This window comes from Haematobia irritans, chromosome 3 (genome assembly GCF_050003625.1).
Source record: "Haematobia irritans isolate KBUSLIRL chromosome 3, ASM5000362v1, whole genome shotgun sequence".
NCBI classification, from domain to species: domain Eukaryota; kingdom Metazoa; phylum Arthropoda; class Insecta; order Diptera; family Muscidae; genus Haematobia; species Haematobia irritans.
This window is the reverse complement of record NC_134399.1, coordinates 159,698,453-159,715,211: the sequence shown is the minus strand read 5'-3', so window position 1 is coordinate 159,715,211 and position 16,759 is coordinate 159,698,453. Positions and strand designations below refer to the sequence as shown.

General features: G+C 30.8%; 2 protein-coding genes across 3 annotated transcripts in view; one reads left to right on the top strand and one right to left on the bottom strand.

Annotated features, from left to right (window-relative positions):
* Window positions 1-4,917, bottom strand: part of LOC142230682 (tRNA dimethylallyltransferase-like) — a 225,458-nt gene extending 220,541 nt beyond the window's left edge. For both annotated transcript variants that reach the window (XM_075301316.1, XM_075301315.1), the window contains exon 1: window positions 4,555-4,917. In XM_075301316.1, the coding sequence (XP_075157431.1) occupies window positions 4,555-4,674 (120 nt within the window). In that variant the 5' untranslated portion in view covers window positions 4,675-4,917. The remainder of the gene's footprint in view (window positions 1-4,554) is intronic.
* A 3,823-nt stretch (window positions 4,918-8,740) lies between these two features.
* Window positions 8,741-16,759, top strand: part of LOC142228544 (tRNA dimethylallyltransferase) — a 591,910-nt gene continuing 583,891 nt past the window's right edge. Inside the window, exon 1 of the mRNA XM_075299000.1 lies at window positions 8,741-8,961. Coding sequence (XP_075155115.1) covers window positions 8,842-8,961 — 120 coding nt within the window. The 5' untranslated portion in view covers window positions 8,741-8,841. The remainder of the gene's footprint in view (window positions 8,962-16,759) is intronic.

The window sequence follows — 16,759 nt, the reverse complement described above, 5'->3', positions numbered from 1 at the left end:
AATTTGTATATAAAAATACAATTTTGACAAAATTTTATATAGAAATAAAATTTTGACAAAACTTTCTATAGGAATAAAATTTTGACAAAATTTTCTTTAGAAATAAAATTTTGACAAAATTTTCTATAGAAATCAAATTTTGACAAAATTTTCTATAGAAATCAAAGTTTTACAAAATTTTCTTTAGAAATAAAATTTTGACAAAATTTTCTATAAAAATAAAGTTTTGACAAAGTTTCTATAGAAATAAAATATTGAACAAATTTTCTACAGAAATAAAATTTAGACAAAATATTCTACAGAAATAAAATTTTCTATAGAACTAAAATTTTGACAAAATTTTCTATAGAAATAACATTTTGATAAAATTTTCTATATAAATAAAATTTTGACAAAATTTTCTATAAAAATAAAATTTTGACAAAGTTTTCTATAGAAATAAAATTCCATAGAAATAAAATTTTGAAAAATTTTTCTTTATAAATAAAATTTTGACAAAATTTTCTTTAAAAATAATGTTTTGACAAAGTTTCTATAGAAATAAAATATTGAACAAATTTTCTACAGAAATAAAATTTTCTATAGAACTAAAATTTTGACAAAATTTTCTATAGAAATAACATGTTGATAAAATTTTCTATATAAATAAAATTTTGACAAAATTTTCTATAAAAATAAAATTTTGAAAAAGTTTCTATAGAAATAAAATATTGAAAAAATTTTCTACAGAAATAAAATTTTGACAAAATATTCTAGAGAAGTTTTGACAACAGAAAATTTTGACAACATTTTCTGTAGAAATAAAATTTTGATAAAATTTTCTATAGAAATAAAATTTTGACAAAATTTTCTATAGAAAAAAAATTCTGACAAAATTTTCTATAGAAATAAAATTTTGACAAAGATTTCTAAAAAAGCAAAAAAAAAATTGACAACATTTTCTATAGGAATAAAAATGTGTATATAAAAATCAAATTTGAACAAAATTTTTATATAAAATAAAATTTTGACAAAATTTTCTTTAGAAATAAAATTTTGACAAAATGTTCTATAGAAATAAAATGTTGCAAAAATGTTCTATAGAAATAAAATTTTGACAAAATTTTCTATAGATATAATATTGTGATAAAATTTCCTAAAAAAATAACATTTTGCAAAATTTTGTATAGAAATACAATTTTGAGAAAAAGTTCTATAGAAATAAAGTTTTGACAAAATTTTCTATAGAAAAAAATTGACAAAATCGTCTATAGAAATAAAATTTTGACAAAATTTTCTATAGAAATAAAATTTTGGCAAAATTTTCTTTAGAAATAAAATGTTGACAAAATTTTCTATAGAAATAAAATTTTGACAAAATTTTCTATACAAATAAAATTTTGACAAAATTTTCTATACAAATAAAATTTTGACAAAATTTTCTATACAAATAAAATTTTGACAAAATTTTCTATAGAAATAAAATTTTGACAAAATTTTCTATAGAAATAACATTTTGACATTTTCTATACAAATAAAATTTTGACCAAATTTACTATTAAAATAAAAGTTTAACCAAATTTATATACAAATAAAATTTTAGAAATAAAATCTTGACAAAATTTTCTATGGAAATAAAATTTTGACAAAATTTTCTATAGAAATTAAAACTTTGACCAAATTCTCTATTGAAATAAAATTTTGACAAAATTTTGCTATAGAAATAAAACTTTGTCAAAATATTCTAAAGAAATAAAATTTTGACAAAATTTTCTATAGACGTAAAATTTTGACAAAATTTTCAATAGAAATAAAATTTGGACAAAATTTTCTATAGAAATAAAATTTTGACAAAAATTTCTATAGAAATAAAATGTTGGCAAAATTTTCAATAGAAATAAAATTTTGACAAAATTTTCTATAGAAATAAAATTTTGACAAAATTTTCTATAGAAATAAAATTTTGACAAATATTTCTATAGAAATAAAATTTTGACAAAACTGTGTTTAGAAATAAAATGTTGACAAAATTTTCTATAGAAATAAAATTTTGACAAAATTTTCTATAGAAATAAAATTTTGCAAAAATTTTCTATAGAAATAAAATATTGCAAAAATTTTCTATAGAAATAAAATTTTGACAAAATTTTCTTTAGAAATAAAATTTTGACAAAATTTTCTATAGAAATAAAATTTTGACATAATTTTCTATAGAAATAATATGTTGTGAAAATTTTCTATAGAAATAAAATTTTGACCAAATTTGCTATTAAAATAAAAGTTTAACCAAAGTTCTATAGAAATAAAATTTTGACAAAATAAGATCTTTTTTGTGTACTGGTTTTTTGGTAAAATTTGCTCCAGATTTTTGTAGATTATTTTTGGCTCGAGTGGCAACCGTGAATACAACCCCATTCGAGAGTCTTCATTTTCAGTATGTGTCGTTTGTCCGGAGAGTAACATAAGGCCTGTTTTCTTTTAGTACTGGAGTTGTTGACCGGTCACATCCCTAGCAGACTTATCGCCCTAAACAGAGTTGCCAGTATTGGGGATATTTTTTGCGAATGGGGACGAAATTTACGAGTTGGGGACTTGGGGATTTGATGGGTAATTTCCATATATTTGCGGATTTTTGTGGGGATTTTTTCGAGAAACCGGTTTAAATTGTTTTAGCAAAATTTTATTTCTATAGAAAATTAACAAAATTTTATTTCTATATAGAACATTTTATCAAAATGTTATTTCTATAGAAAATTTTGTCAAAAGTTTATTTCTATAGAAAATTTTCTCAAAATTTTTTTCTATATTGAAAATTTTCTCAAAATTTAATTTCTATATAGAAAATTTTCTCAAAATTTTATTTCTATAGAAAATTTTCTCAAAATTTTATTTCAATAGAAAATTTTGTCAAAATTTATGTTCTATAGAAAATTAACAAAATTTTATTTCTATATAGAACATTTTATCAAAATATTATTTCTATAGAAAATTTTCTCAAAATTTTTTTCTATATTGAAAATTTTCTCAAAATTTTATTTCTATATAGAAAATTTTCTCAAAATTTTATTTCAATAGAAAATTTTGTCAAAATTTCTTTTCTATAGAAAATTTTGTAAAAATTTTATTTCTATAGAAAAATTTCTTTTCTATAGAAAATTTTGTAAAAATTTTATTTCTATAGAAAAATTTCGCAAAATGTTTATTTCTGTATAGAAAATTATCTCAAAATTGTATTTGTATGTAGAAAATTTTCTCAATTTTTGGTGTTGGGGTTCTTGATCTTATTACAGCTTGCTGGATTTGACAAAATTTTAATTTTTAAATTATTACTGATTTTCTACAGGAGAGCCTTATGCTTAATTTTTTTTTTTTAACTCTCAAAAATGTATTGGGGATTTTTGTGAAGAATTTAAGTTTAAATTGGGGATTTTTGGGGACGAAAACATCATAATTTGGGGACAAGAGCCAGAAAAATACTGGCAACACTGGCCCAAAATGATTGTTAGGCAGTATGACCTGCCTTAGGGCAGTAACACAGGTCATGCCTCAGTATTAGAGGTGTGCACGTGAGTAATAGTTTACTCACGCTCACGCACACTCACGACTGAAAAATCATTCTCACGCACACTCACGCGCGATATTTTTTGGTAGGACTCACGCTCACGCACACTCACGAAAAGAAAATTTGTACTCACGCACACTCACGCACGAAAACGTCGTGACTTACGAAAAATACCGTGACTCACGAAAAATATCGGTACTCACGAATAATTTTATGATTAATTTACCTTACCGAAGTGTCTGAAAACATGAGCATTATTAAAATCGAGAGTGTAATTAAACTCTTAACAGGTGCCACTAAAATTTTAATTGAATTTAACTCTTAAGCGTTTTATGTTGGTGAGCAGGAATATTTTCGTGAGTGTAATTCGTTACTCACACACACTCACGAAAATATTATTTTCGTGACTCACGCTCACGCACGACATTTTGGTTTGTTAATCACGCACACTCACGCTGTTGTCATGAGCGCGACTCACGACTCACGCACGAATCACGAAAATATCGTGAGTCACGACAATTTCGTGTCACGTGCACACCTCTACTCAGTATCGTCGCAAGAGGAGTATATCTATGGAAACAAGCTTATGCTGTGTATACGGCGGGGCTAGCTAGAATTGGTGTACTATGAGTAACCGAATGAAATGGTTAGTATCGAACCAAATTGATGCGTTTGAGCCGACCATTGCTTGATAAAAGGTTACAAGATATGGTATAATAACATTTAACTTTTTTCAATTTATCTTAACTTTAAATTTATTGGTGCTCGAATTTACGCTTTTTCGTGATTTAGAGAGTATATCACGTTTCCTTTATAAAAGCGATATTTCAAATGTCAAACACGAGAATTATAATGTGTATGGCAGTGAAAAACAAAACCAATTACAAAACGCTCGGTGGGCATCACTATTGTGTTTTCATATTTTCTCCCGCTCTCAACCCAACTAACCAAAGCCACACACACACACTGACACCCATATACTATTAGCAACAGCAACTGTTTGTTGTACTCACTTGCATAGAATCGGCACTAATAATTTCGAGACCAAAACGTTCAGCTAGTTCCAAAGACAATTTTGTTTTACCGGTACCGGTAGAACCCAAAATAACAATTAATGGCACTTTGTGTAACATTATTTTATGCGAAGCACTATAATTTATTTGATTATTTGAGCTAAAACCAAATAATTTCTGTTAAAACAAAAACACACGCGGAGAACAAACACTAGACACGACCGAGAGAATTAATGAAACTGTAGGAGGTAAACAAAACGCAAAACATCTGTTTTTAACATGTGCTGAGCGAGAGAAAATGAAAATATTAAAGGTGGCCAGATATGTTTAATGCGTTGTAGTAGCTAATGAGTTTATACGAATAATATAAACAGAAATGAAATATGGCCAGCTTATGGTCTTAGTGGAATGTTCTTGTCGCAGTGAGTACAACTCGATTTGTACTTTAGCGTGTTCTAGTTGGAATCTAATAGGAATTACAGTAGATGGAAGATATGTAAAAAGTGTTAAAAATTAGAACAATTAGTTAAAAAATTAAAACAATTAGTTAGTGTAACGATTATTTAGCAACACATATATTCATAAAATCAACATATTATTTAACTAAGATGACGGCTCTGCTTTACCAAATGCACTAACACTCAAAACCGCGTTATGTTTGGTTACAGCATAGATCAAGAAAGGAATAGACGTCTTAAGGTGAGTACTATGTTCGTATTTTTCACCAAAACATAAAATTAAAAGTACAAAATCTCTATGACGACGATTATATTTTTATAAAGTCTTGTGAAATAATGAATGGAAAACATCTAAGGAATTGATTGTGAACCATTTTATATTTATAATTTAATTAATTTAAAAAAGTAACCGTGAAAACAAGCTGGTTTTCAGCTTGAAAACTAAACATAGTACTCAGCTTTAAAGGAAATTCACATCAGTGTTGATGGTCTACTCACCGTAGATGGTGTTTTTGCTTCTTTAAAGGTTAGTTCTAAGGTCGTGTTTCGCGGTTGAAAATCCAAAATTTGCACATTTAAGGACAATTATTTTAAGTTATTCTTTTTCTCAGATTTTCATGTGGTATCAAAGTCCTTTAAAAATGTTTAAACAAAGATTATCTGAAATAACAAGATGTCTATATGCTTCCTCTTTTTTTCCAATAGGCTCATGAGTTTAGGTTCATACATGTAAGTGAGAGTTGGAAAACAGATGGGTATGATGTTACGAATCTAAAAAATAAAAGAAAATGAAGAATTTTCAATTTGGTTAATAGGCCTGTTTCTGCACTCTTTTTTATTCAACATTTATGCCAAAAGAAATTACTTCAAGTAAATTGTGTTTATTTTTATTTTGTTGTGTCTTTATTGGTACCGTATCTTTACAAATTGCATTGCCATACAAGACATAATGACTAATGTTGTTTATTTATAATTATATGATGATAAAAATGGCAATTTTAACGGCTAAACTGGAACTTAATACCCACCTTAAGTCATTAAATCATTAAGAGATGTCTGCGTTAAGTTTTCTACAGTTTTTCTGAGAAAATAGGAATTTTTACTTTACAGTTTTAATTTTGGAAACACGCCCGTAGTAGCGGCCAATTCAAACTGTTTCCCTCTTTTAACTTGTTTATTTGTCAATTTTTGTTTTTTATCCCTTTTTTGCAAAATAGATAACGAACGTGTGTGAACCTAAAGTCGTGCACTTTTATCTATTCAAGAACAAGAGGCAATTTGGACATCTTTTTATAATTACAAAGTCTTTGCGTTTAAACAATTTCAGACACGACATCAAGTATAGACTATGTAATGTTTCAAGTAAAAAACTTTTTTTAAGAGACAAAAAGTCCACCACTTTAAAGGCGATTTCATTAATCTTGAAGAATTTTTTGGAATTTATGTATTTATTTCATATTTATACTTATAAGTAAATTACAAGCATAAAGGATAAAGCTATGACAACGGAGGTCTTAAGCTTTAATTTTTTGGAATTATTAAAGCCATAGTCAAACAAAATTTTCTTTCAAGTAAGTTACAATTAACCACACGACAATATTTTTTTCAGTGTATTAAACATTCAAAAATATGAGACATTCGTTTTTTTTAATTTCATTTGCAAAATGCCATAATTTATACTTGAGGTCGAGTTTTAGTTTGGAGTATTAAGCTGGGGCTAATGCAACATTTCGTGCCCTTAAAATACGACCAGGAATTTTACTTATCATATAAGACGCTTTCCTGTGACGTAAAGTTTTTTCCATTGTTAAAAAGTCGATAAACTTCTTTAAAGACATCGGCAAAAAATTTTTGTATGTACATTAAACCAATTTAGTTTAATTCAATTTTTAACAAAAAAAATTGTTATCATACTTAATGAAAACTTACTCCAACTAAACAATATGAAAAAAAGGAGAAACAAAAAATTATAACAAAATAAACTAAAAAGCAAGTTTATATCGCTTCTTAACCCTCCGATGAGTGACAGTTCTGAATTTCACGGCCGTGTGAAAAGGTCATGTACGGCCAGCATCTAAATATTTGTCCACAAGATAGAGCACTACGTTCTGGTTTATCTCCCGTTGTTGGTTTGGCAGTTTTGCAGAATATATAATTCCCTTCACAGGATAATAACTCTGTGAGTCGCATAACCACCATACTTTCAAACCATACTTAGATGGATTTCATGGAATATATTGTGTGAAGCGGATGCGGCCTCTGTAAGGGAACAACTGCTCATCAACTGTTAGTGCAACGCGTCGCGTCCCATAATTCCATAGCTGGTTCATGGTTTGATCTTGTGAGTCCAGCATACAAAAGAATAGCTACCAAGGCGTCGAACTCTTTCACTGTCACTGGCTTCCACTCCTTTTTCTTCGTGGGATTCGCCAAATTCCATGCAACTGTAACCTTTTGTTCTTAGAATTTTTTCTTAATTTTTGTTTGTTTTTATCATCATCCCTAATGTCTTTGAATTTAGGTTTTTGTGTTCAGAACAATTAAATTATGTGTTGAAACAATAAAGAAATTATAATGATGTTCAACAACATGCATTTATTAGTGAAATTCAGTACAAGGTCCATACGGACCTATTCACACTAAAACCTCAACAACTCCTAAAGTAATGATCCGATCGGCTTGATATTTTCCAAAAGATGCGCAACAAAATACTCTTGGAATACAGAGTAACATTTGGGGTGGGTTGTAGTGGCTGAAGTAGGAGTAATTCCAGTTTGAAAAGGCAAAAAGGTCCCTATGGACCTTCTCACTCATCGGAGGGTTAATCAATAAAATATTTTATGGATTTTGATTAGAAGAGATATTTTTTGGTACACTTGTGTTAGTTCTTTCGTACTTTATCGTTATAAGTAACTTCTTAAAAATATCAAGGCATCCTAATTTTTATCAGATAGACGAGATCTTCTCATATTGTCGACAGACCTTTCATCATTGCTTTTTATTTTATGTTGCACGAATTTCATTTCGCATGAACTCATTGTTCAAAGGAGAATCTTATCGTTACCTCGGTAATTGATGAAATTCTGTTTTTTGTAGTATACCTCATGTATAATAAATTCTTACTCAAGGTGTACCATAAATGTTTATTAACCCAATTTGTCGGGTATGAAATCTAAGGGCCAATTTATTAATAGATAATCATAAAGAGTCACAAATTTAATATATTGGAATTATTTTTCGGGATCCCGAAAAATCCCGGCCTACCATTAAAACATCTATTGCTCTCATGATCTATGCTGTAACCAAACCCGACGTGGTTTTGAGTGTAAATGTATTTGAAAAAGCAGAGCAGTCATCTTAGTTAAATAATATGTTAATTTTATGAATATACGTGTAAATATTTTATGGAAAAATAAATGTTGCTAGATAATTATTACACTAACTGATCTAAATATCGTCCATCTACTGTAATTCGTATTGGATACCAACTAGAAAACGCTAAAATACAAATCGAGGTGTACTCACTGCGTCAAAAACATTCCACTAAGACTATAAGCTGACCCTATTTCTTTTCTGCTTATATTTTTCGTATAACCACTTTAGCTACTACAATGCAATGAACACATCTGGTCACCCTTATTGTATTCATATTCTCTCTCGCTCAGCACATGGTAAAAACAGATGTTTTCCGTTTTGTTTACCTTCTACAGTTTCATTCATTCTCTTGGTCGGTTCGAGCGTTTGGTCTCCGCGTGTGTTTTTGTTTTAATAGAAATTATTTGGTTTTAGCTCAAATAATCAAATAAATTATAGTGCTTCGCATAAAATAATGTTACGCAAAGTGCCATTAATTGTTATTTTGGGTTCTACCGGTACCGGTAAAACAAAATTGTCTTTGGAACTAGCTGAACGTTTTGGTGGCGAAATTATTAGTGCCGATTCTATGCAAGTGAGTACAACACACAGTTGCTGTTGCTAATAGTATATGAGTGTCAGTGTGTGTGTGGCTTTGGTTAGTTGGGTTGAGAGCGGGAGAAAATATGAAAACAAAATAGTGATGCCCACCGAGCGTTTTATAATTTTATAAATGCCATATACATTATAATTCGCGTGTTTGACATTTGAAAGGAAAAGTGATTTACTCTCTTAATCACGAAAAAACGCAAATTCAAGCACCAACGACAACTTATTAAACTATCTAGCTATAAATCAAGGATCTGCACAAAAAAAGTCCGTAGCGAAACTTATGCTAAATTTAAAAAATTTAAATGCTATTATTTTTTGAAATTAAAAAAAAAAGTCCAATGAAATTTTTCTTATTATAAAGTTCAATGACTGTACACATAGGTTAGGTTAGGTGGCAGCCCGATGTATCAGGCTCATTTAGACTATTCAGTCCATTGTGATACCACATTGGTGAACTTCTCTCTTATCACTGAGTGCTGCCCGATTCCATGTTAAGCTCAATAACAAGGGACCTCCTTTTTATAGCCGAGTCCGAACGGCGTTCCAAATTGCACTGAAACCACTTAGAGAAGCTTTGAAACCCTCAGAAATGTCACCAGCATTACTGAGGTGGGATAATCCACCGCTGAAAAACTTTTTGGTGTTTGGTCGAATCAGGAATCGAACCCACGACCTTGTGTATGCAAGGCGGGCATGCTAACCATTGCACCACGGTGGCTCCCGACTGTACACATAAGTTCAATGTGAACTAAAGCAGGAGAAAATTTTCAATAACGATTTCCAAAAATTGTAAGAATGAAATGAAACATAGTAATTATTGTCAAGATTTGTCGTTAATGACGTTTTCTTAACTGTTTGCTAATTTTTTCTTATGTGAGAGAGTGTAATTTCGTACAAGGTTAGGTTAGGTATAGTGGCAAGCCCGATATTTCTTATCACTGAGCGTTGTAATTTCGTACAAGGTTAGGTTAGGTATAGTGGCAAGCCCGATATTTCTTATCACTGAGCGTTGCCCCATTCTATGTTAAGCTCAATGACAAGGGACCTCCTTTTTATAGCCGAGTCCGAACGGCGTTCCAAATTGCAGTGAAACCACTTAGAGATACTTTGAAACACTCAGACAGTGTTGCCAGTATTTTTCGAGCTCTTGTCCCCAAAATAAGAAGCTTTCATCCCCAAAAATCCCCAATTTAATTCAAAATTCCCCATAACAATCCCCAATAGAGTTTTTGGCAAGTTTTTGGAAAAAAGGAATAGGCTCCCCAATAAACACAAACGTTTGAAAAATGCTAAATTTCAACAATTTTTCAAACATTTTTTCAAAGGATTAGGGTAATATTCAAGTTGAGAAATTGTTGAGAAAATCGCGTTCTCAACAAAAAACAGACATTACCCTCAACAGTGCAATTCAACACATTAGCAATAATATCACAAGTGTTGTCCTCAAATTTAAATGCATCGCTACTCAATAATTTGTCAAACAATTTTCAATGCGAGTCAAATTCAAAGTTAACATCGTTGCAAATATTTTTCAACCTAAATTTGTATGAATGATATCCCCACTTCAAATTGAAAGTCAAATCCAAAATTCTATGAATTTTGTATAATTTATTCATTTTCATCAAAATAAAATATAATAATACACTACACTACATAATACACTACAATACCAATTGATAAATAATAATCTTATTAAACATATCAACAAATAAGAACAAAATAAAAACAAACAACAAAACTTTAAATATCTTAAACATTATTAGTAAACACTTTTGCATTGATAGTTCGTTTTCCTTCCTTTTGGTGTCATAAAACAGCATTAAAATTTATTAACATGCGTGTAATTTAAAATTAGGAACGTACTGGACCGCGTGTTAGAATTGATTTCCAGCAGAAGGAAATCACAAAATATCCATTTTAAACTGATAATATCATATGAATTAAACTGACGATGTGATGCACATTTTCATCCAGAAGTTGTTGATTTCAACAATTTGTTGTTTTTAACAATTTTAATTGGTTGCACTTGTAATGTTTCTGGAAACTTTTTCTTGTCGATAAGCCACTCATTTTTAATTGGTCAGCTTCTTAATTATGTTTGCAAGAATGTAGCATCCAAAGACTTTCGTTTTCTGCAAAGAGATTAAGATTTAGTGACTTCTATAACGTGTTGATTTAATTTTTCATATTGACGTACCAATTATTATAAACTATTTGAAGCAGTTCCAGTTAATTGTCCACCATTTTTTCACCGGTCAGCTTTTTAATGTTTTCAAGAACGTACAATCCATAATTTTAGTTTTCTGCAAAGAGATATACATTTAGTGACTTCCTTAAAGTTTTATTTCATTTTTTATTTTCACTTACCCATTTTTATAAACTATTTTTTTATTTCTTGCACTTGACCACGAACTTCGTTGCACAAATAAGTATTGAAAACCACATGGTTTTTTCGTTGCATTTTAGGGTAGTGTTTTGTCAAAGTTTTCTCATATTATCTTCAACACCTTTTCAAAGATTTCGTCAACATTTTGGCAAATTGGAAGTAATTCGCAAACAATTTGAAGATGTATTGAAGATGAGCTATTTTATGTCAAGTTGAATTTATGTTGAAAATTATATTTACCCTCAAACTGAGAAGTTGTTGCATTTGAAAAACGCTCATCCTGTGTTTATTGGGTCTGCTGTAAAAAATCAGTCATAATCTAAAAATTGTAAAAATATGAAATTTTTGTTACACCAGTTTGCGAGTTACAATAAGATTAAGATTTCAAAATCCAGAAAATGAGACGGGTGCTCAAAATATTATCTGATTCAATCCCTCATCAGAATTATTTATTGGTATAAAGAGTCATCGAATTTGTGTCTTATGAAAATTATCTTCTAATGTTCGAGAAATAAAAATAGGAGCTAGGTCTTAGTTCTGAATTGCTAAGAAATGAAATTGGGTGATCGATCAAAAGGCGTTGTTGCCCCGATATGAAATCTATTATATATGTTTGATATATATTTTCCAAATCAGTGATGTATGCAGATGAGGGGCCAATACTTCGATCCAAGTCCTTACGAAATAATATCACAATAGTAAACAATTTCTTAGAAACAAAGCAAATTGTAAAGTAACTCTTGGAATAGAATTTTTTTTTCATATTTTGAAGATTTTCTGTACTTCTTTAAGCCCTTTTTAAACATGTAGAAGTAAAGAATTTTATATCAACCATAACTCAAAACCTGATTTGCTATACTGACCAGAATTCCCCACAAAAATCCCCAAATTTGTGTACATTCCCAACCAAATCCCCAAGCCCCAACTCAAAAATTTTGTCTCCATCCACGAAAAAATATCCCCGATTTGGGGAAAAATCGCCAATACTGGTAACACTGCACTCAGAAATGTCACCAGCATTACTGAGGTGGGATAATCCACAGCTGAAAAACTTTTTGGTGTTTGGTTGAAACTAGGCTTGAACTTACGACCCTGTGTATGCAATGCGGGTATGCTAACAATTGCACCATGGTGGCTCCCGTACAATGTAGTTAATAACAAGTAAGGAAAGTCTAAAGTCGGACGGGACCGACTATATTATACCCTGCACCACTTTGTAGATCTAAATTTTCGATACCATATTACATCCGTCAAATGTGTTGGGGGCTATATATAAAGATTTGTCCCAAATACATACATTTAAATATAACTCGATCTGGACAGAATTTGATAGACTTCTACAAAATCGATAGACTCAAAATTTAAGTCGACTAATGCACTAGGGTGGAACACAATGTTAGTAAAAAAATATGGGAAACATTTAAATCTGAAGCAATTTTAAGGAAACTTCGATAAAGTTTATTTATGATTTATCGCTCGATATATATGTATTAGAAGTTTAGGAAAATTAGAGTCATTTTTACAACTTTTCGACTAAGCATGGCGATCTAAAAAGGAAAATGTTGGTATTTTGACCATTTTGGTCGAAATCAGAAAAACATATATATTGGAGCTATATCTAAATCTGAACCGATTTCAACCAAATTTGGCACGCATAGCAACAATGCTAATTCTACTCCCTGCGCAAAATTTCAACTAAATCGGAGTTAAAATTGGCCTCTGTGGTCATATGAGTGTAAATCGGCCGAAAGCTATATATGGGAGATATATCTAAATCTGAACCGATTTCAACCAAATTTGGCACGCATAGCAACAATGCTAATTCTACTACCTGTGCCAAATTTCAACTAAATCGGAGGAAAAAATTGACCTCTGTGGTCATATGAGTGTAAATCGGCCGAAAGCTATATATTGGAGCTATATCTAAATCTGAACCGATTTCAACCAAATTTGGCACGCATAGCTACAATGCTAATTTTACTCCCTGTGCAAAATTTCAACTAAATCGGAGCAAAAAATTGGCCTCTGTGGTCATATGAGTGTAAATCGGGCGAAAGCTATATATTGGAGCTATATCTAAATCTGAACCGGTTTCCACCAAATTTGGCACGCATAGCTACAATGCTACTTTTACTACCTGTGCAAAATTTCAATTAAATCGTAGTAAAAGATTGGCCACTGTGGGCATATGAGTGTAAATCGGGCGAACGATATATATGGGAGCTATATCTAAATCTGAACCGATTTTAACCAAATTTGGCACGCATAGCTATAATGCTAAGTCTACTCCCTGTGCAAAATTTCAACCAAATTGGGGTAAAACTCTGGCTGCAGGGAACGTATTAGTCCATATCTGGCGAAAGATATATATGGGAGCTATATCTAAATCTGAACCGATTTCAATAAAATTTGGCACACTTGACTATAGTACTAATTGTTCTTCTTGTGCAAAATTTTAAGTAAATTAGGGTAAAACTCTGGCTTCTGTGGCCATATAAATCCATATCGGGCGAAATATATATATGGGAGCTATATCTAAATCTGAACCGATTTCTTCCAAAATCAATGGGGATCTATTCTGAGCCAAAACACATACTTGTGCCAAATTTGAAGTCGATTGGACTAAAACTGCGACCTAGACTTTGTTTACAAAAATGTGTTCACGGACAGACGGACATCGCTATATCGACTCAAGAGCCCACCCTGAGCATTTTTGCCAAAGACACCATGTGTCTATCGGTTCAGATTTAGATATAGCTCCCATATATATATTTCGCCCGATATGGATTTATATGGCCCCAGAAGCCAGAGTTTTACCCTAATTTACTTAAAACTTTGCACAAGAAGAAAAATTAGTACTATAGTCAAGTGTGCCAAATTTTATTGAAATCGGTTCAGATTTAGATATAGCTCCCATATATATCTTTCGCCCGATATGGACTAATACGGTCTCAGAAGCCAGAGTTTTAGCCCACCATGGTTGAAATTTTGCACTAGGAGTACAATTAGTAGTGTAGTCAAGTGTGCCAAATTTTATTCAAATCGGTTCAGATTTAGAAATAGCTCCCATATATATCTTTCGCCCGATTTACACTCATATGAACACAGAGGCCAATTTTTAACTCCGATTTAGTTTAAATTTTGGACAGGGAGTAGAATTAGCATTGTATCTATGCGTGCCAAATTTGGTTGAAATCGATTCAGATTTAGATATAGGTCCCATGTGTTTATCAGATTTCGACAAAACTGGTCAAAATACCAACATTTTCCTTGTAAAATCGCCACTGCTTAGTTGAAAAGTTGTAAAAATGACTCTAATTTTTCTACACTTCTAATACATATATTGCGAGCGATAAATCATAAATAAACATCTGCAAAGTTTCCTTAAAATTGCTTCAGATTTAAATGTTTCCCATATTTATTTTTTACTAACATTGTGTTCCACCCTAGTGCATTAGCCGACTTCAATTTTGAGTCTATAGATTTTGTAGAAGTCTATCAAATTCTGTACAGATCGAGTGATATTTAAATGTATGTATTTGGGACAAACCTTTATATATAGCCCCCAACACGGATGTGATATGGTATCGAAAATTTAGATCTACAAAGTGGTGCAGGGTATAATATAGTCGGCCCCGCCCGACTTTAGATTTTCCTTACTTGTTTTATTTATATTTATTTTTTTACCCTTCACCACTACTGTGGTACCGGGTATAATAAGTTTGTGCATTTGTATGTAACGCCAAGAAGGAAAAGTCTGAGACCCATCGTATATACCGATCGTCTTAGAATTAAATTCTGAGTCTATTTAGCGATGTCCGTCTGCCTGTATTTGGCACATAGTTTTACATTGGCTCAAAGACAATCGTTATTGATTTTGGAACAAAATCGGTTCAGATTTAGATACAGCTGTCATATACATTTATCACCGATCTGGTCATAATTGACGTATATATCAACGTATTTTCTCAAAATTTCGGGCAGCCAAATATTTTCGGACTTTCATAAGATGTGCAAAATATCAGCCAAATCGGTTCAGATTTAGATATAGCTCCCACAAAAGCCTGGGTTTTTCCCTGATTTGCTTCAAATTTTGCACAAGAAGTACGTTTAATAGTATTGTTAATTGTGCTAAATTTGGTTGAAATCGCTTCAGGTTTAGATATAGCTCCCATATGTATCTTTCGTCCGATTTCGACTAATATGGACACAAAAGCCAGGGTTTTGCCCTGATTTGCTTCAAATATTGCACAAGGAGTACGTTTAATAGTATCGTTAAGTGTGCCAAATTTGGTTGAAATCGCTTCAGGTTTAGATATAGCTCCCCTATATATCTTTCGCCCGATTTACACCCATATGACCACGGACGTCAAAATTATTCTCCCATTTACGTTTTTTTGCTGAGATAGCAGGATTATTATTCTAACTATGCATGTCAAATTTGGTCAAAATCGGTTCATATTTAGATATAGCTCCCATATATATATACGCCAGAGTAGGGGAAATATGGTAGAATGTTTCATATTTTAGACCCATTTTCAATGGGAGTTTTCTCGATAGTTGCCACAGAGAATACATTTAATATGCTATTGAAGTGTGTCATCTTGATCTAATATGGCCAAAATACCCACATTTTACACAAAATTATGTCAAAATTTTATTTCTACAGAAAATTTTGTCAATATTTTATGTCTTTACGAAATTTTGTCAAAATATAATTTCTATACAAAATTTTGTTAAAATTTTATTTCTATAGAAAATTTTGTCAAAATTCTATTTCTATAGAAAATTTTGTCAGAATTTTATTTCTATAGAAAATTTTGTCAGAATTTTATTTCTGTAGAAAATTTTGTCAAAATGTTATTTCTATAGAAAATTTATGAAGCACCTCGTAGTTGGAGAGGCAAATTATGCAAAAACTTCCAAAACATCAAGAATTCTTCCTATCTACCAAACAGTATAAAATCTGCCATTTTTGGTAGACTCGTGTTCATAATTGCATGTAGCCCCCATATAAAGCGACCACCATATTTCAATTCTGGCTCTATAATTACAGCACAAAAGTTCATATCGGTTCGTAATTATTTCTTCCCTATACTCGTATATACGGGTCAAGAACTGAATATATTCATATATATATATGTATTTAATCGACCTTTCTTTTGTCTACTATATATTCCGCGTGGACTAACTTACAATTTAGATGATGATGTTAAGAAGTTTTAAGATGTCTTGCCATCGGCCGCAACCCAAGTAATTTAATTGTGGATGACCATCTTTCGTAGAAGTTTCTGCGCAATCTATGGTGGAGGGTACATAAGATTCGGCCTGGCCGAACTTATGGACGTACATGCTTGGTTTTTGATTGGATCAATTAATTTTTTTTAAATTGCTA